The sequence below is a fragment of the Mus caroli genome, chromosome 3 (assembly GCF_900094665.2).
Source record: "Mus caroli chromosome 3, CAROLI_EIJ_v1.1, whole genome shotgun sequence".
NCBI classification, from domain to species: Eukaryota; Metazoa; Chordata; class Mammalia; order Rodentia; family Muridae; genus Mus; species Mus caroli.
Window position 1 is genome coordinate 92,332,657 of NC_034572.1, and position 27,589 is coordinate 92,360,245.

At 44.8% G+C, this 27,589-nt stretch overlaps 1 protein-coding gene across 2 annotated transcripts; it reads left to right on the forward strand.

The window, feature by feature from the left end:
• The first annotated feature begins 524 nt into the window (after positions 1-524).
• Hmgcs2 (3-hydroxy-3-methylglutaryl-CoA synthase 2) lies at positions 525-24,041 on the forward strand. 2 transcript variants are annotated; one of them, XM_021159023.2, is made up of 10 exons: positions 525-700; positions 9,534-9,988; positions 14,630-14,755; positions 15,451-15,615; positions 15,831-15,996; positions 17,570-17,740; positions 20,106-20,212; positions 21,162-21,287; positions 21,690-21,805; positions 23,482-24,041. In XM_021159023.2, the coding sequence occupies exons 1-9, from the start codon at positions 597-599 to the stop codon at positions 21,794-21,796; spliced, it is 1,527 nt and encodes a 508-aa protein (XP_021014682.1). In that variant the 5' UTR covers positions 525-596; the 3' UTR covers positions 21,797-21,805; positions 23,482-24,041. The 2 variants fall into 2 exon arrangements, with proteins under 2 accessions (XP_021014682.1, XP_021014680.1); XM_021159021.2 differs by having other exon boundaries at positions 21,690-21,801.
• Positions 24,042-27,589: the final 3,548 nt, after the last annotated feature.

Genomic DNA, 27,589 nt, shown 5'->3' on the forward strand with positions numbered 1-27,589 from the left:
CAACACCTACTCTCAACTGCTTGAAGAGCTGGTATTAAAAGATTATACCAGTAATCACAGTGCTCATGGAGGCTGAGGGAGGAAGACTGATTTCAAGTTCAAGGCTAGCCTGGGGTATATAAGAAGAAATGGAGGTTGGGGGGAATGACTCTTTGGTTTTGAAAGCTGCTTCTTATAAAAATGGTAAGAATAACATCTGACTGCATCAAGTGGTTAGGGGTTAGGGACAGATGATGAGTCACTCAGCAGAGGAATCAGGAGGCTGCGGAGACGAGTTGGGTGACTGCTGACTGTTGGATGTATTAGAAGGAGCATGCAAGCTTGCATGGTTAGGCAAAAATAAGGCCAACAATGAAGTCTCAGAGCCAGCCAGCTAGATACCAGCCAGGAACAGTGCAGCTATGTACATGTTAGACATGATGTTTTCCTTTGACTTGTTCTGAGACCTTTGGCCCAGTTTTTCCCCAAGCAGGCAGGGGCCTCGATAAGCGGAGGCGGGGCTTCCAGAGCCTGGAGTCTTATAAAGCCCAACCCACAATCCTTGGGCATCTCTCCCAAGGGCTGTGGACTGCTGGCTTTCTGTTGATACCTTAGAGATGCAGCGGCTTTTGGCTCCAGCGAGGCGGGTCCTGCAAGTGAAGAGAGTGATGCAGGAGGCTTCGCTCACACCTGCTCACCAGCTCTCAGCAGCCCAGCAGAGGTGAGTGGCCTGCTCAGAGGGTCTACATAGATCACTCCCAGACAAGCACCATGGGGACCAGTAAAACGCGGGCAGCGGGCTTGTTGGAGAACTCACTAGAACCTCAGTCAAAAGCTGGTGAGGTTGTACTCAGTTATAAACAAGTTAGCCTCTAGACAGCACCTGTTAACTGTTGAGCTGGAAGTGTCGAAGCCAGAGGTCCTCAGCCTTCCTAATGCTGCAATCCTTTAATACAGTTCCTCAGGTTGTGGTGATCCCCCCCCCCACCATAAAATTATTTTTATTTCTGCTTCATAACTAATTTTGCTGCTATTATGAATCATAATGTAAATATCTGATATGCAAGATGTATTTTTATTGTTGTAAACTGATCCAAAGGGGACAGGACGCACAGGTTGAGAGCCGTTTCTCCCAGCCTAAGCCTCTGATGCACCTTGTTTAGGAAAAGTAGCAGCCTTTCCTCTGCCGGCCACAGGGGGCAGCAGACCTCAGGATCCTGCAGCTGCAGTTGTGGTTTAACTTCTTGCTGTCGTTTACTGTGGCAAGATCTAATATGGACCAAAGAGACAAAGCAGTGTTTCTCCGTGCTTCGGTTTTGTGAGATGAAAGATAAAAATTGTGTGTGTGTTTCTCACTGTGTGTGTGGGGTGGGGTGGATGGGTGGATACATGTACTTGTGAAAGAAAAACACACATGCCTTCTTTCTTTGTAAACACCCTTCAGTCTCGTCCAAGCAACTGCGGTTGCTCAGAGTTGATGGGACACATCTGGGCTTCCTGCGGTGTTTTCTCTTTTGCTCTTTGTCCACTGAGCTCAGAGTCCCAGGGTTTCCTTTCCACTTATACCCATGAGTACTGAGTTTTTAGGGAAACTCTTTGCTATGGTGTCCTCCCTTGCCTGCCCTGCTGGAGCCTGGGTATAGGTGTGGAGGGGAAAGGGGCAGTGCCCTTTAACCTCCTGGTTTGCTTTATAGCCCCACTGACATCCACTTTCCCACCCCTTGCAAAACCACTGAATTTCATTTGAAGATTCCAGCTTAGACTTTAGCTTGCTTCTTTCCTATTTGTGAGGAAGTTATGGGCATGGTTTACTTATTTCAGGGCCAGACAGGGGTGACCATTTCTCAGACCCCCCACCCCCTTTAAGACGAGGTCTCTTTATGTAGGTTTTTTGTTTTGTTTTGGTTTTGGTTTTGGTTTTTTTTTTTTTTTTTTTTGGACAGGGTTTCTCTGTGTAGCCCTGGCTGTCCTGGAACTCACTTTGTATACCAGGCTACCCTCGAACTCAGAAATCCACCTGCCTCTGCCTTCCAAGTGCTGGGATTAAAGGCGTGCGCCACCACCTCCTGACTTTCTTTAAGTAGTCTTGACTGATCTAGAACTTATGATGTTGACCAGGTTGGCCTTGAACTCATTAAGATCCACTATTCTTTACCTCCAGAACACTGGGAATAATCCCAGCAGTGGTATGTACCACCATGCCTGGCACAAACCTTCCCTACGCAACAGTAGGCCACTACCCAAGAGGCAAGCCTCCACCCTCACAACGTTCTGACTTCTTTGGTTTGTGCCCTGGAATTCTTATTCACGTTTCCTGTCTGGTACCCTCATGGTTAACCCCAGTGCTTGTGGCCTGAACTACTAACGTTCTTTCTAGGTCACCTTTGCTCTCAAGCAGTGGTTCTCAACCTTCCCGATGCTGCGACCCTTCAGTAGAGGTCCTCATGGTGGGCTGACCCCCCCACCATAAAATCACTTCATTTCTACGTCATAACTGTAATTTTTTTACTGTTATGAACCATAATGCGAATATCTGATATACAACCCTCAAAGACATCGGGACCCACAGGTTGAAAACTGCCGCTGGAGGGGGTCTACCTTGGTAATGCAATCCACATCAGCTTTAAGTCCACCTCAGGATACCCATTTGCTTCCCTGCCCTGATATTAAGTATCTGGGAGTCAGTGTTTCTCACCTTAAGTCTCCCTGCACACTCTCCTCTGTGAAGGTTCCCTAGCTCACTCATGCACTCCCACTGTGGCCACTGTCCCTTCCCCTCCTCCAGTCCTTCACCAACAGAAAACTACTCATCTGTCAGTCAAGACTGACCCCAGGGGCTGGTGAGATGGCTCGTCGGTTAAAGGTGCTTGCAGCCAAACCTGAGGACTTAAGTTCGATCCCCAGAACGTACATGGTAGAAGGAGAGAAATTTGTCTTCTGACTGCTTCTGACTTCTGACAGATATCTCCCTCAATTCAGCCTCTCCCATGAGGTCCTCCTTATCCGTCCATCCCAGAGAATCTCTGCTTCCTTTGCACTGTGTGATTTTGCCTGTATCTCTTTCATGGCCTTACCTCCCCTCCCCCACCAGCCTTTGTAGTTGGGGGTATATACATGCTCATCTCTTTCCTCGCACCCACTAAGGATGTTGAGAGCCTTGCCCTCTTTTCTTTGGTGAAACTCCTTCACACAACAGAACCCTTCTCTGCATGGGATTGTTAGCTGTGAACCCACAGGGAGGCAGGCAGGATGGTATGAAGTGAATGAGGGCATGGTGCATTAAGCTGACTTAAATGCAGTCAGTGATTATCTCTTAGAGGGAGCACAGGATAAGACAGGCACTTTCACGCAAAGGGCCCAAGCGCCAACCAAGCCTGGGTGCTTCCAGAAGCCTGTGCGCTAGTTGTCTTTAAGGCTCTGAAACCCACATCCAGAAAATCTCTACCAAGACAATAAGGAGAGTTACAGCCTCTCTGACCTCCCTGAATCTTGTCTTTCTGTGTGGGAAGACACGGAGGGAGTCAGCCCAGAGGAGGCAGAAAATGAACCTGCAGGGAAAGCTGCCACGCTGGCAGCTCCAAGCATGAGCTAACCATTAGCTCTTGGTCCTGGGGACTCTCCCCCATAAATATTTGAAAGTTCAAACTCCACTTATTTGGAAGGCACCAAATAAATAAGTTCCTGCCCTCTCTCATCAGAGGCTGATGAGCCCAGATCGCTCTGCTTCGGTATCTTGTGGTGATAGGATGGACGCACTTTTGTCTCACAGGGGTCCTTAAGAGGGACTTTCCTGGTGGGAGCATTCAGGGCCCTAGAGATACAAATCAGGAGAAGCACTTAATATGAGCCCTAGCCTCCGGGTACAGAGAGAGCTTGGAAAGCCAGGTGTCTGAGGCAACAACTAGCCAGAGTATTTCTAAGACAAGAAACAATGGGGAGTTCCTGAGCCATCATTCAACCAGTGCTTATTGTGAAGATAGGTTCAGACACCTGCCCATGGGCGCCTCTAGGGGAGGGACTTACAGCTAGGAGGAGAAACTGCAGACTTTCACCAGAGGAGTTGGCGACCCAAAGTGAAAGGTAGAGAGACACTGGAAAGAAAAAAATTCTCTCTTCTACTGGCCCATTTTCTCCATTGAGAAAAGCGCTTTCTGTCCTCTGTGCTCCCACAGGTTGGCCTACTCCACTGCACAAGGAGCTATAAATTGCTTACCGCTTTGTGGGCACAAAGGGTGTCTGTCTTATTCTATGGTGAGTCAGCTCTGCATGAGGAGTGTCTGATGAATATTGAGAGTCCCGAATCAGAAGAAAGCAGGCAGAATGGAAGATAGGGAAAACTTCCTTCAAAAGGAGAAAAATAACCTGGGCATTTTGGTGCACATTTGCAATCCCAGCACGCAGGAGGCTGAGGCAGAAAGATCGTGAGTTCAAGACCAGCTTGGGCTAACACAGTGAGCCTTTGTCTCGAAACAAGACAAATATAGCAACAAGTGGGAAAAGGATTGGTTTGTTCTTGGGCAGTAAAAAGAAGGGTTAGGGGAAGATAAGGAGAAGCCCACTGTAAAAACACGAGTAGAGGTTTCTAAATGATTCTGAGGGCTTACTGCATATGTAGAAAGAAAGCATTTGGATAATAAAAAAGGGATAACAGAGCTGACTTGCAGAAAGGTCTGACATTCCGAAGGGAGTGTTCTATTTTAATGGGCACACACAGTAACTGTTATAGGATAACAAATAAGAGCACACATACATCACACAATGACCAGATCAGGGTGATTGGCTTATGTATCCTTACAGACTTTACCACCTCTGTGTTGGGGCATTCAAAATCTTCCCTATTTGCTACTTTAAAATACTCAATTAATTGCGGTCGATCACAATGATCCTGCTATGTCATAAGGCATTGCAAGTTACTTCTCCTGTTTGTGAATGTGGTTCAGTGTGAATGCCTCAAATGTCCTGAGTTCGTGTCCTGCGTTCATCCCTAGCACAATGGGAAACCAAACCAAACCAACCCTTTTTCTCCCATGCAGTAGTATGCCTGCACACATCCTCCCTCCATCTTTTTCCTTACACCTTTTCTAGGCTCTTCTATCACTACTCTGGTTTCTGCAGCTTTGAGATCTTAGCTACCACCTGTGAGTAAGAACATGCAGTCTTTGTCTTTCTGTGCCCCAACCTATGCCTTATCTATGTTGTGACAATGAAGAATTTAATCTTCATGGCTAAATAGTGTTCCACCATGCACTTATGTCACAGTTTGTCTACACTCTCACCTGTCAATGAGCACAAAGGATTCTCTATCACGGTCAGTGTGAATAACGCTGCAATAACCGTGCAAGACGTATGATCAGTTCAGTCCCTTTGGGTATGTACCCAGTACTGGGATTCATGAATCATATGGTAGTTCTGTTCTGGATTTTACTAGTACTGCTGTACTTACTGTTTCTGTGTAGCTGTAACAATTCTCATCCCTGTCTCTGTATGAAAGGTTCTCCTTTTTAAAATAAAATCCTATGTGGATGTGAACACAGGATCATTCGTGTGCCATGGTGCACATGTGGAGGTCACAGGACGACTCGCAGGAGTCTTTCCTTCTACCATGTATGTTACTGAGATTCACCACGGATCATCAGGGTTGGCAGCAAGCGCGCAGGTCATCAGGGTAAAAGTGCCTTTCCTCACTGAGCCTTCTACTCAACTTCAAAGCTTCCTTTCTATGTAGCCTCCTGGCATTTGGTATTTATGTACGTATAATCCCACCCTAACTGTGGTAACCATACTTCGTACCTCTCTCTGCTCTGCATCTCCTCGCTGATGGGAGACTTTCAGTGTTCTCAATTTGTACATCCTCTCTTGGAAAACAATGTTGCTTGAAGTGTTGGCCTATTTTAAAACAGAAATATTTGAACTTTTGTGGTCAAGTTGTTTCAGCCCCTGATATAATCTGAGAGCTGCACCCTTCAAGGGAAGAGACTGGGACTATTTTCTCCCACTGGAGGGTTGTCTCTTGGTTCTTGTATCATTCCCGCTGCTGTGCAGAAGCATTTTCAGTGTTAAATAATCATTGCTTTGGGTTTTCCTAAAAAGTACTTGAAGGGCTAGTGAGATGGGTCACTGGGTAAAGGCGCTTGCTGCTAAGTCTGATGACCAGAGTTCAATTCCCAGCATTCATATTGTGGAAGAAGAGGACAGACACCCACAGTTATCCTTTGATGTCCATAGCACGCTGTTGCGCTCACAACATATGCATATAAATGACTATGTAAACAAATAAATAAATAAATAAATAGAAGTGAATATAAAAGAAGGGAAGCTGACGTGGGAGATCATGAACTCCAGGTTGACCTAAGTTCCACAGTGAATTCCAGTCCAGGCTAAATCAAATCAAATCAAATTAAATTAAATAAGTTGAATATCTGCCAAGATTAACGTGTGCCCTGCATGTTAATCTTCTATTACACTCATGATCATAAGTCCTGCATTTGGTTTTCACCATTGTGCCTTAATTTCCATAGAGTGAAAGACAGGGTCCAGTTTCTACTTTATGCAAACACCTAGTTCTCAGCACCATGCTTTGCAAAGGTTTATTTCTTCAATGCATATTCTCTATACTTTTACAATGTATAAGTAAACCAACTTTATAAGGATTTATAAGTAAATTATGATATGATAGTGAGCTTATTTCTGAGTTTTGTATTCTGCTTTGTTGCTCTATGTCTCTGCTTTTATTTCGAAGCTCTTAGGAGGCTTTCTGCTATGTAGAATAGGCTGACTTAGAACTTGCTAGGGAGCTGAGGTTGGCTTCCTCCACACAACCCTCCTGCTGCAGCCTCCCAAGGACTTGGGTTGCGGGTATGCAACACTGTGCCCAGGTCTGTACCCTCTGAAATCAAGCACCCTAACACAGTTGGCATCTTTGTTTGTTTATATAAAATTTGCATTGGCTGTTCAGCTTCACAAATCCACGGCTGCTTTTTTCCTCCTTTTGTGAAGAATGTCATTGATATTACAGTACATATTCTGCAGAATCTGTAGGTGGTCATGTTGGGTACTAGGGGCATTCTCTCTCTTTTATTTATTTATTTATTTTTTTTGCTTTTCTCAAAAGTTGCAAGTGTGTGAGTTTAAGTGCTCACGTGTGTGTGTGTGTGTGTGTGTGTGTGTGTGTGTGCGTGCATACGCGCTTGTGTGCAAACACCAGGTGTCATCCTTAGTTTCTTTCCACCCTATCTGTTGAGACGGAAGCTTTCCCTGAACATGGAACTTCCTGATTGCCTGGCCTAGCCAGGTCACAAGCCCCAGTGCTGCTACTGGACCCAACATACCAGAACTTTTCTTGATTAATTAAGCTAAACGCCTATCCATTTGCTTTGTCATTTCAAAGATTCCTTCTGTTTCATTGTTCCTTTTATTGTTCTATTCTTTATTCTGTTTATTTCTCCTCCTACCGTTTGTTTTTTCTTTCCCTTCATTATCTTTGACTTGGTTCTTTCCTAGCTCCTTGAGTTGCATCATGAGGTTGTTTATTCATAATCTGTTGGAAGTAGGCACATTGTCATAAGCTCCCTTTGAGGTGTCAGGTTTTTTTGTTTTGTTTTGTTTTTTTGGTTTTGTTTTTTATCTCATAGGTTTTGTATGTAGCCATTCCATTGATATTAAGACTGTTGTCCAGAAACAGTGGCTGTTAGGTGGCAGATGCTGTCAACCTCCGTTCAATTTGCTTGGGCCCTATGAGGAAGGAGTGGGATAGACTAGGCTCCTCTTTAAGGCAGTCTGGTAGTGTAGTAAATAGGTAGTCACCCAAACCTGACTTGGGAGCTATGAAGGCTGTAGACACTCTATCTGCAAGCAGTATGGTGTAAGAGAGGACTACTGGTTGCCTTTTCCCCTCGGAGCAAACCCCTCTTGGTTCAGCTGGTCTTGAGAAACAGGAGGGCAGGAGGATAGGTGCTAGCCCCTTCTTTCTAAGGTCATCACATGTTTCCATGTTCTTCAATAATTTTTCCATATCTCACTTTACTCCAGTACTTCATGCAAACATGCTGGTGAAATAGCTGTTGTTTTCCTTGATACAGAGGAAAGAAAACCAGACACTGCTCATCAGCCTTCTTCCTGACATCACTTTCTCAGTGGAAATAGTAATTTATTTAGCTTATGATCAACTATTCCAATTGTAACTTCTAGGATCATCAATTAAAAAAAAAACAGAGAAGGAATAAGAGTAAGGGCATATATATATTTAAACTAGTAAATATTTATTTAATTGAAAAGAATTCAGAAAGAGGAAATAATAGATGAGAGAACATATAATCAAGAAAAAAACCAGATGATAGACTTCATCATAACTATATTAGTAAGACTCTACTGTATAAAATTTATAAATGATAAATGTTGCCAGATGTGATAGACCACACCTGATGTCTCATTGTTCTATTGCTGCGAAGAGACACCATGACAAACTCTTATAAGGCAAAGCATTTAATTTGGGCTGGATTACAGTTTTAGAGTTTTAGACCATCATCATGATGGAGATCACAGCAGGACACAGGCAGACACGGTCCTGGAGAAGTAGCTGTGAGTTTTACATCTGGATCAGCAGATATCAGGAAAAGAGAGACACTGTGACTGGCTTGGGCTTTTGAAATCCCAAAGCCCACCCCCAGTGACTCACTTCATCCAACATGGCCACACCTCCTAATCCCTTTGAAGCAGAACCACTCCCTAACCACCAAGAATTCAGGTATATGAGTCTACAGGGGCCATTCTTAATCAAGCCACCACTCCTGCAATCCTAATCCTCGGGAGTGAAGTCAGGAGAATTCAGAATTCAAAGCTACTGGGGTGAAATAAGAGATTCTGACTCACAAAACCAAAGGCTTTCCTTTTGCTATGACAAGATACGGTAACAGAAGCAATTTAAGAGAAGCAGCGTTTATTGTAGTTCACAGTTCTACAGTTCGGTTTACCATGGTGGGGAAGTCATAGTCGCAGGAGTTTGAGACACTCGGGAGTCAGAGGACAAGGAGTAGCCATGCTCAGCTAGCTTCTTACTCTTTATACAATGCAGGATCAAGCCCAAGGAAAAGTATACCACTCCTCCTGGATGGTCCTCCCTATCTCAATTAAACCTATCAAGATAATCCCTCCTAGGCATGCAAACACAGAAGCTAACCTAATCTCAAAGATCCTTCACAGATGTGCCCAAAGGTTTGTCTCTCAGGGGATTTCAGATCCTAGCAAATTGACAGTCAACACTAATATTACGCTTGAAAGTCTGGACAGACTGCCATACAAAGAATGAACCATACAATGCATGTATAGCTATGTTATTAGGAAAAGTACACTTTATAGATAAAAAAGGATAAAAAGATCAATTCAACAGATATAACTACTAAATTTTTCTTCACTCGATAACATACCTTCAAAACATACTAAGACATAAATTGGCACATTATTGGTTGGGTTTTTTGTTTTTGTTTTGTTGTTGTTGTTGTTTTGAGGTAACTGTCAAATGACAATGAGTAGATTTACAACTGTTATTTTAACTACAGGTTTTCTACAATCCCTCCTGCTCCCCTGGCCAAAACAGATACATGGCCAAAAGATGTGGGCATCCTTGCCCTGGAGGTCTATTTTCCAGCCCAATATGTGGACCAAACTGACCTGGAGAAGTTCAACAATGTGGAAGCAGGGAAGTATACAGTGGGCTTGGGCCAGACCCGAATGGGCTTCTGTTCGGTCCAGGAGGACATCAACTCCCTGTGCCTGACAGTGGTGCAGAGGCTGATGGAACGCACAAAGCTGCCGTGGGATGCTGTGGGCCGTCTGGAAGTGGGCACTGAGACCATCATTGACAAGTCCAAGGCTGTCAAAACAGTGCTCATGGAACTCTTCCAGGATTCAGGCAACACTGACATTGAGGGCATAGATACCACCAACGCCTGTTATGGTGGCACAGCCTCCCTCTTCAATGCTGCCAACTGGATGGAGTCCAGCTACTGGGATGGTACGTGTTTCCAGGACGTTACAGAAGTATGGTTCTTAGGGTAGAGGCTGAAGACAGTGCTTTGCTGCTCACTTTCTTATACTGGGAAGGGAAAGGCAATTTATTCATACAGCTGCTACTACATCCCAACAAAACCAGTGACAGTAGCCATGAAGATAGGTATAGCTTTATGCAGCTACTCAGGTAGCATGTTCATGTAGCCATTAATTTATTCTGCACAATATCCTGTGGTGTGAGTTCTGTGCCTGACTGTAGATGAGAAGGTGAAATAGTCAGTGTCTTGCTGCTTCAGTTACTCGTCTTGCAGCTGTGACAAAACCACTAGCAAGAGCAACTTAAGAAAGGGAGGGTTCATGCTGGCTCACAGTCTGAGGGTGCACAGTTCACCATGACAGAAGCCATGGTTGCAGGAGTTAGAGACAGCTGGCACCCCAGTCAGGAGATAGTCTAAAACCCCAACCTACGAGATGATGTCACATACCTTTAGAGTGCTTCTTCTACTTCAGTTAACCTAAATAAGAATCCTCCATGACATGCCCAGAGGTTTGTTACCATGGTGATAATACAGCTCATTAAGGTGTCAATTAAGAATAAATACCAGCTGGGCAGTGGTGGCACACACCTTTAATCCCAGCACTCGGGAGGCAGAGGCAGGCCAGCCTGGACTACAGAGTGAGCTCCAGGACAACCAGGGCTATACAGAAAAACCCTGTCTCAAAACAAAACAAAACAAAACAAAACAAAACAAAACAAAACAAAACAAAACAAAACAGAGTAACTACCACATTGATGTAGTGAGTGTAGAGGTCAATCTCCAACCAAACCCAGCATGTCTTTCTGTGCTTAGTTCTCTTAATCACCTCCTGGGTCTCTGAGACAGAACCTATGGGGGAGATTCTCCTTAGACTACCACATTAATCTCCTGGAACCTCTGAGTTCTTGTTTACCTTTGGACCTTGGCCATCTCTGTATTTACTGAGCTTGGATCTTAGGGAATATATAGTCTAACATTCTTTGCTTTAAGTAGGGAGACCAGGGCTGGAGCGATGGCTCAATGGTTAAAGTTCTCGCAGAGCAAGCCTGAGGACTGGAGGTTGGATCCCAGATTCCATGGTAAAGCTGGGCAGGCAAGGAGACCCAGCTGTAATCCCAGGGCTGGGGAAGCAGAGACCAGGATGCTTGGTGAAAGCTGACTGGCTAAGCTAACCAAGATGGCAAGCTTCAGGGTCCGTGAGAGACCTTGCCTACAGTGTAAGGTGGACAGTAATCTAGGAGGGTGCCAGCATCAATCACAAGCCTCCACATGCAAGCTGCATGTGTACACACCAGTACACATACATGTTCCTCCACACATTCGAACATGCATACACACACCAATGTGTACACATGTGCACACACACACATACACACACACACACACATACACACACGCACGCATGCACACACGCACACTGGTACAAAAACAAAAGAAAAGAGACTAAACAATATAAAAAATGAAGGGGCTGGCAGGCCAACTCATAAGGTAAAGGTGCTTGCCACCAAGCCTGAGTTAGGAACCCAGAACTTCTGGGGTGGAAGGAGAGAACTGACTCTAAGAAGCTGTCCTCTTCTTTTTAAGATATTTATAAATGAAGAAAAATAGATTTAAAAAAGACGTTTATCTTTAAAAAGCTGGAAATTAAAAAGACTGAAGATGGTGAAACTAAACAGACCCCAAGGCTATTCGACTCAGCGAACGTCTCTTCAGTAAGAATCGCCACTCGGGAGGAGGCTGTGGCTCTTATACTCTCCCTGCTGAAAGTATTTTTATGCAGTTATCCAGCATCCAAACCAGAAACTCCACAACAAACTTAGGGGAAAAAAAAGAAAGGAATGAGCTTTGTCTCTCAGGGGCATTGCCTGCATCCAGTCCTTCCTCAGCCCTTAACACTTTGCCTTTCTTGGCTTCTTTTCTTCACGTTATTATTTTCCACATGCACTTGGTGTGCACATGTACAAATATTTTTGACTAAATTCTTTCTGAAATTGTGTGACCTTGCTTACTATTTATGCATTTTCAGTCCATCTGCTTTTCTGCAAACGCTGTGATCTTGCTTTTCTTTAGAGGTGAATGGTGGTTCTGTTTTATAGAGTCAAGGACTTCATTATCTGTTCAGCTGAGCACAATCAGGATGATTCCAATCCTTCACTATACTGAATAAAGCAGCAATAAACACGGGGTGCAAATCTCTTAGTGGTGGTGTGTGGGGGCTTCTGGGTGAAGCTTCTGCCCAGGATAGAGGCTGGGTCTATAGTAGCTCTGTTTTTAATTCTTGTGAAATCTCCAAACTTATTTCCAGTGTCTGTATTAATTTGAACTAATTAATTCACCAACACTGAATAAGGGTTCCTCTTTCTCCACCTCCTCTCCAGCATTTGTTGATAGACTTATTGATGGTAGCCATTATGACTGGGGTGGCCTCAAAGTCATTTTAACTGACATTTAACTGATGGCTAAGAATATAGAACACTTTTAAAAATAATTATTGGCCACCTGTGTTTCTTTTTACTTTGTTGAAAAGTGTCTATTCAGCTCATTGTTCCCCTGGTGTTTAATTTCTGCAGTGCTTGGAGAAGTCTGGATACTGGTATGATGTCTGAAGTGTAGCTTGTAAAGATTTTCTCCCAGGCTGTGAAATATTTTCAGCCATTTTAAGAATGAGACTCTTATAAATGAAGGAAAATAGCTTTTTGTTGGTTGTAAGTATTGTAAACACTTCTCATTTTGTCTTTTGATTTGTCTCTGACAGAAGGTTTGGATTTTATGGTTATTTGAAGCGATTTCCCTAAATGACATTTAAGTGCTGAAATTTTCACATTGAGAATGAAAAATAGATATCTAATAATACAACAGTATTATTTATTCTTCAATCACACACATGTACAACACTGTTAAAAAAAACCTAATACTTTTTTTTTCATTTTTTTTTTGAGGTTGTTATAATTACTGAAAGGAGGCACTTGAACATCAGTGACTGTGATTTGGAATCCTGGCTTTCAAAACTCTATCTTACATTTATTAGCTTTGTAATTTGGGACAAATATTTTAAGTTTTGGAGTCTCAGCTCCTTCCTTCTGTTTGGCGGGGATCATAAGGAGTGTAGCTCAGTGGGAGAGTGCTTGCCTAGCTTACTCAAGGACTTGGATCAATCCACAGCACTGCCAAGACACAGGGGAGAGGGGCTAACCCATATCCACAGGCTATCGGGTCCTGTGGTTAGGATTCAGCCAGAACAGGGTTTGAATTTCAAAGTCCATAGCCACTAGGTCAGCGGTTCTCAACCTTCCTAATGTTGTCACCCTTTAATACAGTTCCTCATGTTGTGGTGACCCCCAACCATAACGTTATTTTGTTGCTACTTCATAAGTGTAATTTTCTACTGTTATGAGTCTAATGTAAATATATAATATATAGGCTATCTGATCTTCCACCCCTGGTTGATCCCCAAAGGGGTTTCAACTCATGGTTGAGAACCACTGCAGTAGGTGAACACTCTAGATAAGTTCCTCTGGAGGCAGCATATTCAGCCATGAATGCTGGTGCAGTTATCTACCTCTCTGGCATGTTTAAGAATTATTTGAGGATAATGAATATTTAGTTCGTGTTTAAATGTTAATTTCTTTCCCGATGCATTGTCCTTCTATTGTTTAGAAGATATTTGAAGATGTGGGTGCTGTAAGTGGGTTGCTACGAACCTAAATTATTTCCACAAGTACCAGTTAACAAAGTTTTAAGTGAATTTAGAAATGGAATTCAGGCAGGCATGGCAGGACAAACCTGCTATCACGTCACTTGCGGATGGAGGATTTTGAGTCAGAAGCCAACCTGGGCTATGTAATGAGACCCTGCCTCAAAAACACTAAAAACAGGCCTGGAGAATGCTTCAGCAGTTAAGAGCATTTGGTCTTGCACAGGACCTGGGTTCAGTTCCCAGTACCCACATGGTGGCTCTCAACCACCTGTAACTCCATTTCCAGAGGATTGAACCCCTTCTTATGGTCTTTGTGGGGATCAGATGCATACATGGTGCAGATACACTCATGCAGTCAAAACACTTATACATACAGACTAAAATAAATAAATCTAAAAAGTAAAATTTAAACCCTACAAATTCAAACAAAGAAAGTTTTGAAGAAATAAGTTATCCCGGGGATCGGCAGTATGGCTTAATGGGTAAAGGGGCTTGCCACCAAACCTGATGATCTCAGCTCCATCACTAGAACCCATGTGGGTGGTAGAGACCTGACTCCCACAACTTGTTCTCTGACTTCCACATGCGTTGCACTGTCTTGTGTGCCAGCAAACATACATGCACTGAAAAAAAAAAAAACACATAAAAAAGGCTACGTGATTTATACATACAATTCTGAGTGAACATTCCATAGCTAGACTGTGGGAACCCTCAGCATTGAATTCATATTTCAACTACAAATGGACTGTGGGTTTCACTAGAGTTTATGTGTAATTTTTTATTTTAGTTTTGATCTGGTTCCATCTAATTGCAGTATATAAAGCTGTGCTTGGCACACAATAAGCTGTCACTCTACTCTGAATTTGGCAGTGAGGTTGTGACTGATTAATTGTCTTGTCTGTCTTGGCAGGACGCTATGCCCTGGTGGTCTGTGGTGACATTGCAGTCTACCCGAGTGGTAACGCCCGCCCCACAGGTGGTGCTGGGGCTGTGGCAATGCTGATCGGGCCCAAGGCCCCTCTGGTCCTGGAGCAAGGTTCGTAATAAACATTCCCAAGAGGCTGTGTGCTGTGCAGCCGCATCATAGATTCTGCTCCCAAATTGTCATACACACTACTCAGGGCTGGGGATGATGCTGCTTGCCTCTGAAAGTCTGGCCTGGGGAGTAGCTGCTTAGGGGGAAGAGAGAAGCCAGAGTTGACGATTTCATCATGCACTGGGATAATGGTGCATGGGGTGGGTGCAGCAAACACAGGTGAGGGAGTCAGGGTAGAGAGCTAACTGTGAAGGAAGAAACCCAGACATAAAGTGAGGCTTGGAGAATTCTGCCTTCTGGTCTTGATTGTGAGAAGCTCACAAAGATGTGGAGAGAGAAATAGAAATCTCACTTCTGTAAAACCAATAATCTGGGGCTGGGTGGTACTTGGGAGGCAGAGGCAGGTGGATCTCTTTGAGTTTGTCTACGGGGTGAGTTCCAAGACAGCTGGGGTTGTTACACAGAGAAACACTGTCATTGTGGGAAAAAAATTGAAAAAAAGCAAAACAGCACAACAATAATAGTCATAATATTAATACTGCTAATAAAGTAACTACTATTCTTCGACTCATTTTGACTTTGGGAGGGCTCTGACTTGGGTATAAGTGACGGAGCAGAGCCAGGAATCTCCCCTCCATGCTACTCAAGGCAAACAGTGTAAGGCAGTCTCTGGAAGCTTCTGTGTGCCTTTCCAGGACTGAGGGGAACTCACATGGAGAACGCATACGACTTCTACAAACCAAACTTGGCCTCAGAGTATCCACTGGTGGATGGGAAGCTGTCTATCCAGTGCTACCTGCGGGCCTTGGATCGATGCTATGCAGCCTACCGCAAGAAGATCCAGAATCAGTGGAAGCAAGGTCTGGGGCTGGGAGGGCAGGAGTCTTCTTTTCCCTTCCCCTGTAGAGAATACTTAGTAATGCCTGAGGAATGGTTGAGAGAATGTGCAATGGGGTGGGTGAGGGGGCCTTCTGTGTGTGCTGGAGATAGGAACCATCTCCCTGGAAGCTGGGCCCCTTGGCATCGTTACATTTGGCAAAGTAGACCTCAGTGTCTCATTACCTTTCTTGTCTAGCTGGAAACAACCAGCCTTTCACCCTCGATGATGTGCAGTATATGATCTTCCACACACCCTTTTGCAAGATGGTCCAGAAATCTCTGGCTCGGCTGATGTTCAATGACTTCCTGTCATCCAGCAGTGACAAACAGAACAACTTATACAAGGGCCTAGAGGCCTTCAGGTGGGTCTTCTTTAAGAGGAGGGAAGCTTAGGTTTGTAGAGGGCAGGCAAGGAATGGTCTCCCTCACACCTTGGATATAGACTTTCCTTCTAGGAGAAGCAGATGGCAGCCCTCCAACACAGCAGAAAGGATGCTAAGCCATTCTTTCAACAGAGGGATAGAATGGGATTGGACAGGATGGGATGGGATGGGATGAGATGGAGCAGCCAGACCTGCATGGGGCTCTCTGTGGACTGGGGAAGGAAAGGAGGCAAAAAGAAAGAATGAACTTGTAAGCAAGGTGTGTGATACGATTTTTATGTGGTTCGATTTTGCTGGAGTCCTGCTCCAGTGAGTTTGAGGGTCCTGGGGACATGGATATGGCATCGGCATAAATGAAGGAAATGACCACCAGCTTGCAGTGGTCCAGCCCCAGACCCTGCTTTCACTGCAGATGGCCCGAATAGCTTGAGCCTCTCTGTATCTATTTCATTTCAAAGTCATAAAGCATAAAAGTTCAGTTTTGTTTCCTTGAACACATTCCAGGAAGGTAGACAATAATTCCCTGAATGTTTTTTTCATAAGGTTCTTTCTCATACACTTTATTTTCCCTAGGCAGACATTTAATTGTATGGCCTCATAATTGAGCACATCTCTGTGACCATTGTGACTAGCACACTGTACCTCAAACACCTAGGTGGTAGCCCTCACAGCAAGTTTTACAAGTTTGTATCTGAATCTATTTTGCCACTATCCATGTTTCTGTCCTGTACATCCATAGCTAAGATGAGGAGATTTAATCTGTTGGCACAAGAGCTGGTTGACTCTTGGCCTGGCTCTTCTATTCTCTGAAGTGCTGGAACCTATACAGTTGATTCTGACCTGATGTCTTCATGTATATGTGTATTCCTTAACATCCCTAATCTATTCCTGCAAGGGCTACTTTCTGAGTCAGAGGAAACTATGTGCTTTTCTAAGAATAATTATGTGCCTTCAGAAACTCTATAATTCCTATTTTGTTCTTCTTAAAACTTTTTTTCTGGGTTTTTAACTGCTTCAAGTATCAGCTCAATTCCATAGTATATTTTCAATAAATCTATCTTGGGATCATACAGAGATTTCTATTATGCCATTACCATCTCTGCTACAGACAAAGTGAAAGACAAAGCTGCCAAGAGCATGTGGAGTATTGTCCTAGAGGAAAGGGATCATCCATGGCCAGTCCCAGGAAAAACAACCACTGCTGCAGATTTTGTCACACAGGTCCTTGCTAGGCATACAGGGGCTTCTCCTTGGGGGGCTTCCCACAAGGAGAGCCATTGGCCAAGCACTTCCCTGGAGCAGAGCCATGGTTTCCACCAGGGTTTGGTTTTCAGGTTTCCAATGGACTGTGAAATGTGTCTAGGTGCCACAACAAAAGGGTGTGTGAATGCTTTCTCAGAATGACAGGACTGTCGCTTTGAGCTCTTCAAACATCTGAGCACTTTAATTTTAAAAAATGCACCCCAGAATTTTATTTCCAGAAGCGCTCTCTTGCCGCATTCCTAGCCTTCTCTTGTCAACTCTCATGTGAACATCTTGCTCTGCCTCACAGGGGTCTAAAGCTGGAAGAAACCTACACCAACAAGGATGTAGACAAGGCTCTTTTGAAGGCTTCCCTGGACATGTTCAACAAGAAGACCAAGGCCTCCCTTTATCTCTCCACAAACAATGGGAATATGTACACCTCTTCCCTCTATGGCTGCCTGGCCTCACTTCTCTCCCAGTGAGTACTGCCCCTGGCTTGCCTACTGTTCCCCCAGTGATACTGCCCCTGGTCTGCCAGCTGTTCCCCCAGTGAGTACTGCCCCTGGCCTGCCAGTTGTTCCCCATCCTTGGGCTAACAGGCCAACTAAGTTTGGCTCCTCTTCTCATTTAAACTTTTGGTTTGTTGAGAGGTAGATTTTTACAATAAAGGTAGAGAGAAAGGATGGATAGGAATATTACAGCTTATTTCAGAGGTGGTTGGGGACAGGTTTGCTATCTGTGTTGAACTTCTCCAGTATGAGTATATATGTTGGGGTAAGTGCAAGATCTACCCAGGCAGTGAGAAAACAGAACTTGTGGGCATATGTTTATCTTTAACATCTCTATATTTAATATAACATGGAGGATTTTAGCGCTAGCTTTAGATCCTATAACAGGGTTCAAATCTATTCACCATGTATCTTGAAAAATAACACCCTGAACTTATATGATCCTTACTTTATCTTTAAAATATTTATATAACAATGTATAACCCAACTTTTACTAATTTGTGGGTTCTTTTTTCTTCCACCCATCACCATCCTTTTTCTACCCTTTCAATCCTCTAACACTAGATAGGAGAGGAAAAGGGATAGAAAGGGAAGTGGGTGACGTCATCAGTAGACTGCTTCCTGCTGATTAGGAGCACTGAGTTTCTCAGGGCAAGTTTGATCTCTGCTGTTAGGATATATAACTTCTTCTTCTTGTTTCTTCTTTGAGCATGACTACTTAACAAACCTAGACCAATAGCAACCAACCAACAGCCCACCCACCTCATGGGGGCCCCAGCACTTATGTATCCTCTGAAAAGTTCCCAGAATTGCAAACGTCACACAATCACAGAAATTGAATGTCACTGGCAAAATCACGCCCTTGCTAGAGCTCGAGACAAATCATAGTCAGCTGCTGTGGACAATCTGAGGTAGCCCCAAAAGGGTGAGGCATCAGAAACCTTTTCTCTACCCATTTGGGAATGTTGACTGGCTTGACCTTATGCAGGGAACCGTGCTGCTGAGGGTTCATGAGTGCGAAGGCCCTGCCATGTCCAGAAGACACTATTTTGCAGCAGCCCACCTGATTTCTGAATCTTACAATCTTCCTTCCCTCTCTTCTGTGATGCTCCCTGAGCCTTGGGTGGGACTGCGTGATATAGCTCTCCTGTTATGTTCCCTGAGCCTTTTGTGGGGCTGTGTGATATAGATGTAGTCTCATCTATGCATCGAGTGCCTGTGCAATAGTGACACAAATGTTATCAGACTGACCACATCTTTCTAGTTGGATTTAAGGCCAGCTCTATAGAAGGGAATTAATGCCTGATATTGTAAATACATGGCTGGGTAGGTCATAGGTCCTAGAGGAGAAACTACTATTACCTTGCTAAATCGACACAGTATCAAACTGCCTTCTAAATATCTAACCTTATACTCACAGGTTAGTAAAGCTTACCCCTGATCAGAGAATCCCCCAGTGGATAGTGATCAATGTAGAGATTAACCACTGGTCAGAGTATAGGAATAATTAACTATGGAATGTTTTCATGAAAATCGCCTTAAAAATTATAGTGCTCAGCCGGGCAGTGGTGGCACATGCCTTTAATCCCAGCACTTGGGAGGCAGAGACAGGTGGATTTCTGAGTTTGAGGCCAGCCTGGTCTACAGAGTGAGTTCCAGGACAGCCAAGGCTATACAGAGAAACCCTGTCTCGAAAATAAATAAAATAAAATAATAGTGCTCAGAAAATGCTCAACTGCTAACTATTTTCTTTTACTGATTTTCCTGTTTTGTGGCATTTATAAGGAAATAATGCATATTATATAAAAAAGACTTATAGGTGAACTTGGTCAAATTACTGATGGGGGGATGCTCAGAAACTTGAGTCATAGGTATGGGTGTCAGGCAAATGCCTGCAATCCCAGAATGATGGTGGCTGAGGTAAAGGGAGTGCAAAATTCAAGGCCAGCCTGGGCTACATCGGTACATTACATATACACGCACATACTCACTCTCTCACTTGAAAGCATGCACGAACACAAAAGCTGAACCATTGTGGCTAACCTGGGAGCCGTGGTTTAAAGCCCTGGCCACACCTGAAAGCATCTTCCCTCACAGTTCTGCCTTCATGTTTTGGACGGTGTCTGTTCTCCTTTTAGAAGAACTTCTTACTTCTGGTCTTGTGTCTGAATTCCACCTATCTTTGAATTCTACCAAAGGTCCCTCTTTGTTAAGACTGCATGAGGCACATTTCTAGTTGCATAAGATGGGCAGGGGTGAGATTAGACTATCACATAGGAGCTTTATCAGAAATACAGAATACAATGCTGATGTGGCTTTTCTCCCCCACGGCAGCCACTCTGCCCAAGAATTGGCTGGCTCCAGGATTGGAGCCTTCTCCTACGGCTCAGGCTTAGCAGCAAGTTTCTTTTCATTCCGGGTGTCCAAGGATGCTTCCCCAGGTGAGTTTCATCTCATACCAGGTACTCCTGAACAAGGGCCATTTGGCGAAAGAAGCCACCTTGTGCTTCATCTTGGCTGAGGTAGCTGTCTTGACAGAGCTAAATTGTGAATACGAGCAAAGAAAACCCCTGCATTGTGGGGCCAGGGTACAGTGGAACCAGGAGAAGACTGATCCATAGCAAGGGTGGGACTGAGTCGTGTCCAACCCCAGCAACCTTGTTTCAAGAGCAGTAGGAGTGAGGACCACTCCCTTCCCTGACCAGGGCCTGCCTGTCTCTGCATGTCCCAGAGCACACAGTCCTGAGCCCCAACCCAGCCCCAACAAGAGAAGGTCACATAGTTGCAGCTCTGTTAAACTTCCCTTCTCTTTATAAGGTCATATCTAGCAAGCAGCTGGAATCCCTCTTCATGCAAATTAAGCATTCCTAGCATCTTAGTCCTGGCCAGCGATGTACTGAAAACCTCTACACACTCCCCAAAGGTTTAAATAGCCTTTGTCCCCCTCTTCCCAATTAAACAAGCTGTTCAATGAAGCCTGCCTCTCTTCTTGAAGCACTCACTCATCACCTGAGGTCTCCATTATCCACTGCCTTTTTGCCTTCCACTTTCTCCTCTCAGGATCCGCTGGCAATAGGGAAGGGTAGGGGAAAGCAGAGCTCAAATGGCACGGCATAAGGTCATACATGTGAACACTTCCTCAGCTGTAGCAAAGGTAGATACAAAGAAAACAGTTAGAAAAGCCAAGAGGTAATAGTTTAGCTCAGCTACCTGAAGAGAAGTTGATGGATCTGAGATATCCAGTAAGTATCTGTTGTTGTTGTTGTAATGACTACTGTGATCAAGACCCAGGTATCTAAAGTACTGTGTGGGGTCAGCCTCCAGACCCTGACTATTAGGCTGGTGATAATGACTGAAGGAAAGCCTAACAATCATTCTTTTGCTTCCCAGGTTCCCCTCTGGAGAAACTGGTGTCTAGTGTGTCAGATCTGCCCAAACGTCTAGACTCCCGGAGACGCATGTCCCCTGAGGAATTCACAGAAATAATGAATCAGAGAGAGCAGTTTTACCACAAGGGTAAGAAAAGGGGCAGGAAGAGAGAAGAAAGCAATTTACCCCGCATTCCATGCCTGTCTGTATCTTGGAGCCACGGGTTCATCAGACATTCAGAATGAAATGGGCCAAGGTCACAAGGGAGATGTGATTGAGAGAGGTTCTTATGGGACAAGAGCTTGACCAACTGAGCCATCTCCACAGCCCCTCAAACAGTACGAGTTCTAACAGCCAGGCAGGCCTCAAGTACCAGAGCCAAGACAGCAACTTTTCTAGTCCTTCTATATGGTCCTATACGGTACATAACCCCAGGCAGTGCAGCTGGAGTGCTTTACTTGAGTCTGTAGGCATTCTTCTTACTGTGTTCTTCCATTGCATGCCCATATCACTCTTAGTAAGCACCGCTTCTTTTTCTTTGTCCCACAGTGAACTTCTCTCCACCTGGAGACACAAGCAATCTCTTCCCAGGTACTTGGTACCTTGAACGAGTGGATGAGATGCATCGCAGGAAGTATGCCCGGTGTCCCGTCTAATGGAGGCGAGTGAGTTTGTAGAATTGGGTTGGGGTACAAAGGCCTGGGGTCTTCCTCTGAGTAGCAGATGCAGTTCTGAGTCTGTAATCACGTCAGATGAGGCTATAACTTAGAAAATACTCATGAGGAAAAGTTACAAATTATAAGCTCCAAAGCAGGAGTTGGGGAGAGTCTTTATCTTAGAGAGCTGGACTGTGAAAGTCAGACTTCTTTGTGTATTTAAGTCCCCTAGAAGCTTGAGGGAAGCTAAATCTGAACCAACAAGAGAAAGCAGACAGCAACAGAAACTGTGACATATTGTTCCAAAACAATGAGCTTAGTGACAAAGACGGATAGCTTCAGTGCTATGCACTTGGGAGCTGGGTGGTTTGAGTGCCTAGGCTGGAGGGAGCTTTAGGGTGGGCAGAGGCCATGTGACAATTCCCATGTCACAAAATTCCTCTTGGGGAGAGGCAGTGAAGCTTGGGAAATTAGTCAGGATGAGGGTAGGGAGAGAAGAGAGGACATGGAGATAGGAGACGGGAAGGGTTCCTTATGGCATTTCTTTAAGGAAAGTCAAGGGTTAAGGAGTGCAAGCTTGTAATTCCTGAGCGTGGATGTCTGTTGTGGCATATGTATCCAATAGAGAAGCACAGAAGTTCAGGAAGCCATTTCTTTTACAGTCCCCAAATCTCAGTAGAGTCCCCATGCTAAATGAATGAGGAAGGACAAAAAGGTATAGCAGAGACAGGGCAAGGAAAGGAAGGAAAGATGTCTACAAACAAAGGAGAGACATAGACAGAGTACAGGGCAGGGCATTGACCACTGTCCCCGACCAATGAAACAGTCTCAGCTACCTGGCCCCTTTAGTGAGGCTGCTCATGTGCTAGAGCCAAGATGTTAGGCACAAGGCAAAGCAATGAGAGTTGACCAGCCAAGGATTCCAGATGAGAGTGAGAAGGTCTGGGTCAGTGGTCCTCCGAGGAGAGTTGCTTGAAATATGGTTCTTAGGGGTAGGTTAGAGGCAAAGAAGAGGCCTTTAAATCCATTGAGCTAGGTGAGTCATGGGATGCAGAGAGATAATAATGAAGAGGTTGGGTGATAGCTCATACCTGTATTCACAATACTTAGAAAGCCGAGGCAGGGGCATCACATTTGAGGTCAGCCTGGGTAACATAGTTCTAGATTAGCCAGGAGTACAGAGGGAGAACCTGTCTTAACAAAAGCAAGCAAGCAAGCAAGCAAGCAAGCAAACAAACAAACAAACAAGAGAGAAAGTAGACTTTTGAAAGACGATTTCCAGTTCCAGACCTTTTTTTCCTAAGAGCCGGACAGCACCTTGCCACAAAGAGGGAACAGGGCTCTTGAGCTGTTCTCATGGAATCAAGAGCGCCAAGGCTGAAGGTGACCTGGAGTGTTTAGGTTGATGAGACAGTTGTCTATGGAGCTAGCCCGCCTGGCTCTCTAACCGCCAGCAGAGCATGTGACAGGGTCCCGCCTGTCTCCTTCCCAGTCTTGGCTCCTGTAACACTGGATAATAGGTTCCCCAGGCATGGAGACTGGGAGCTGGGAAGGCAGTGAGGGTACCCAGATCTCATAGAACAGGGGGGCTTATATGCATAGCTATGCCTCCAAGGAGGAGCAAAACCTGGGGTCCTGGAGACCCCAGAGCAAGGGATGATTGAACCTGTTTTTCCTCTCTACAGATCCATGCAACAATTCCCCAGGGAAAGAAGGTGAGCAGAGCTGATACCCAAACAGCATCTGCTTAAAATCCCACCCACAGCAGTAAATAGTGACTAGACACAGCAGCCTCATAGGATCTGCTCTGTGGTGAATGGCCTCCCTCTGCGAATCCTGGGTGTCTCTCCCTGACATAATCAGCACCACAGGCTCATGCTGCTGTGGACCAGAGCTCCCCTGTGAAGAGGGAGATGAAAGAAAGGGGAGCCGCTGACCTGCAGGGATGCAGATCTTTCCCCACAGCCAGGCAGACCAGCCATTTGTTACAGTTTATTATCAGACTCTGGGCTATTATAGTTTATGCTTGTTTCTTAAAGTTTCTAAATTTTGTATCTTGTTCTAAAATAATATGTGGCAATTAAAAAGAGAGAAGAAATTACTTGTATTTTCTAGAAGGCAAGACCTATTTACTCAGAGGACTGAACACTTACGTCACCACCCCATTAATTAATTCTCCACAAGTCTGGCCAGTTCTGCAAAGGAGTGTGGCAGATACAAGGCAAATAAAGACAGTGGCACAGAACACCCACTGCTTACTTCTCTGTCCTACAGACACCATATCCAGATGGAGCCAGCAGGTGCTCAGTAGATCAACTCCCCTTGACATGGGTGGCCAGTATTAATTACCTAGACTAAAGGCAAAGCAAAACCCATAAGGTTGGCCAGGCATGATCATGCAGAACTGAAATCTCAGCACTTGGGAAGCTGAGGCAGGCCTGAGTTCAAGGCTAGTCTGGGTTATGCTAGGAGACTACCAAAATAAAAGGTGGCGGTAATGGCTCACACCTTTAATCCCAGCACTTGGAAGGCAGAGCCAGGCTGATATGTGTGAACTTGAGGCCAGCTTGGTCTACAGAGCAAGTTCCAGGACATCCAAGGCTATAAAGAGAAACAGTTTTGAAAAGCAGCAGCAGCAGCAGCAACAACAACAACAACAACAGAAACAAACCCAAAAGGATGAGGCAGAAGTAGAATACTCTCTACTTTGGGTAAAGGGAACACATGGTCCTCATGTAAAGGGAACACATGGTCCTCATAAAACAGCAATAGTTTAGGAATGTGAGCATTGGGCGCAAGCATATGGGAGGAAAGAGGACAGGGGAGGGATAGGAAGGACAAGGGGTTCTGTTGAACCTTGAGGGAAGCCAGCTGGCTGAGGAGCCTCAAACACACACATGAAATGCGGTGACAGCCATGTCCCACCACCAGCAGTAAAGCCGGGAGAGGTTCAGGCTGAGCAGCTAATCCAGCCCTAGCCCCTCCTCAGCCCCTCCATTCATATGAGAACCCTTGATCTTTCCAGAACTTCTTGCAGGGCCATGCTCCCTTCTTAGGCCACTGCAGTGGTGTCTGTCTACAAGAAAGAGAAGCCAGTGTTCCCCTGGTTCAAGACAGGGACACAGAACCCATGAAGAGCTCTCTGCAGGGTCTTGATAGGACCCCCCTTCCTGTGTCCCATTGTTGGGCCCTGGCATTCCTCTACCAGGAGTCACATGGATTCAAGTAGGGGATGATCTCAAAGTAACACTGTGGGACTGGGAAGATGGCCCAGTGAGTTAAGGTACCCGCTACTAACCTTGACAACCTGAGTTCCATCCCTGGGACCCCCATGGTAAAGAGAGAACCCGTTCCTGAAAGTGTCCTCTTGTTACCAAACTTGGGGTGGCTGTTTCTACTGTAAGAAATCAAGTTCAGCCACCTGTCCCCAAGAAGCCACCTGTGCACTTTGGCATGAATGTGTTCTATCCCTCAATAAAATGCATTTTAAAATTGTGTCAAGGTTCTGGGCTGAGTGAATGATTGCTCTCACCACACAGCAGCTGAAGGATCAACCTCAACTCACAAGCAGAACACACTGGCTGTCAGTACCTAACCACCCTCACACCAACACACACACACACACACACACACACACACACACACACATACACACACACACACACACACAGGTCTCTTGCTCTTTCCTCACCAGTCTTTATATAAGGCCTGAGGAGGTCTTCCATTGGCCACTCTGGGATACTCTTCATTCAAACTGACTGTCCAGGAGTTAGCATTTAAGGCCAGTTCTATAATGCCATTCCAACATTTACCCCGACTCACTGCTGATATACTTGAGAGTGAAACTCTACTCTGAAAGTTACAGGGATTGGATGTCACAAGGTAGAATATCAGAAATGGCACTGATTGGGGGCAAACACCTTTCTTCACTTCACAAAGTCAACCCAAAGTGATTCCCCAGACACCAACATCCTCTGCTCAAATGACTTCTTCCCTAGACGATTCCCTAGGAGAATCTTTACACAGTCTTTAGCCACGCCCACAAGACTGCTGGTGCTGGGTCTGGCATAGCTGCGTAAGGGAAGGTGTGACACAATTCCTGACCCTGGAGCATCACCAGGCCATTAATCCCATGCCCCCCAACATGTGCTGATGGTTGCTGTTGCCCAAAGTTGATCTTCTGTCTTTACTACTCTACTTTCAGTCTTTCTCTCTGAAGAATATACTTCCCGCCATTACTCAGAGCTAATCATGGCACAGTAAATGAAACAGATGCGGTACTCAGCAATGAGGAATGGGGACGGTCATGAGGCTATGGAGGGTGAGGAACAGGCCCTCCACTTGGCCTTTAGGGCCATGGGAAAGGATCTAGACAACATCCACAGAGGCCATAAAAGCCTATATGGTCCTTTGTAGAAGTGGTTCATTGCCAGACTTGGCCTTGAATTTGGAATCATGAAGAAGCACACACACCCTCCAGTTCAATGACTGCTGCACTGATTAGCCAGGATGAACTTGGAGACTTCAAGGATAGAGAGTTAGAGTGAGATCAGGAGAAAAGGGTATGGATAGAAAAAGTAGGAATTTATACATAATTTAGGAATAAATAGTGTTAGAAGGAGAGTACATGAGGCTATGGAATTGCTAGGATAAGGAAATGGAGATTAGGGGCCTGGAGAGATGGCTCAGTGGCTAAGAGCACTGACCACTCTTCCCGAGGTCCTGAGTTCAATTCCCAGAAACCACACAGTGGCTCACAACAATCTGTAATGGGGTCCGATGCCCTCTTCTGGTGTCATAAATCTTTTTATAGAAGGAAATGGAGATTAGAGAATTAAAAGATTATGTGGAAGCATATAAAAAGTTAGTGCTCTGTTTTTCTAGCTGATTGAAGAATTGGAGATGACAGTGCCTGGAAGGATATTAGAGAGCACTGTTTTATTTTTCTACTTACGTAAATTAAAAACTTTGTAAGGAATCATTTTAATTTTAGTAGTTTGTCATTTTTCTATTCTTACATAGAAGCAGTTACTAAAGATTGCTGCCTGCTGTAATGAAACTTGGAAGAGCTCTGCCCAGCTACCTGTGAAGAACAGGCTGTGTAAACCTACAAGGAAATGTGCGCTTGCTTTGTGCTCAGTTCTGCTCTAAGGAAACGGGGGCTGAGACTATTGATCCAAACTCAGAGTTGATGTAAATCTAAGAATTCTTGATAATTATTAACAGTGTCCAAAGCCTTGAGGATGTAACCTTAGTAAATAAAAGGCTGTCTTCAGTCTCTCTCTGGTATTACGATTAAGCTGACGTTGAAGAATAAAGAATACTGAGAATCGTCAGGGAACAACTGAGAGAGTACCTGAACCAGCAGCTTGCAGCTAATACTGACTCCAGCATCGTCTCCTTTCCCACCTTTCTCAGGACTCTCCCCATGCTGAGGCTGGACCTCGGCAGGTGCAGGAGGTAGCAAGTCATTATTCAATTATAAAACTAACTCTAGATCAAGGGCAGCTAACTGGAGGGCATTCCCTAGAATGAGCGATACCTTAGGTTTGAGATCTTCCAATGGGGGAGGGGTGGTGGTGCTGGTCGTGAAGTCTGACTTTTCAGTTTGTGGGAGGTTATGATTGGCCAAGGGCCACTACTGCAGAGATGCCCCCATACTCTCCCACATGACCCTCAGTTTTGAAAGTATTTCCAAGTTTTTGGAATTGTCCCGAGCACCTTAGCATGCACTGTGCTTTGTGTGGAAATGGAAGCCATTTTTTACCTGAATGCTTACATCACACATCACCC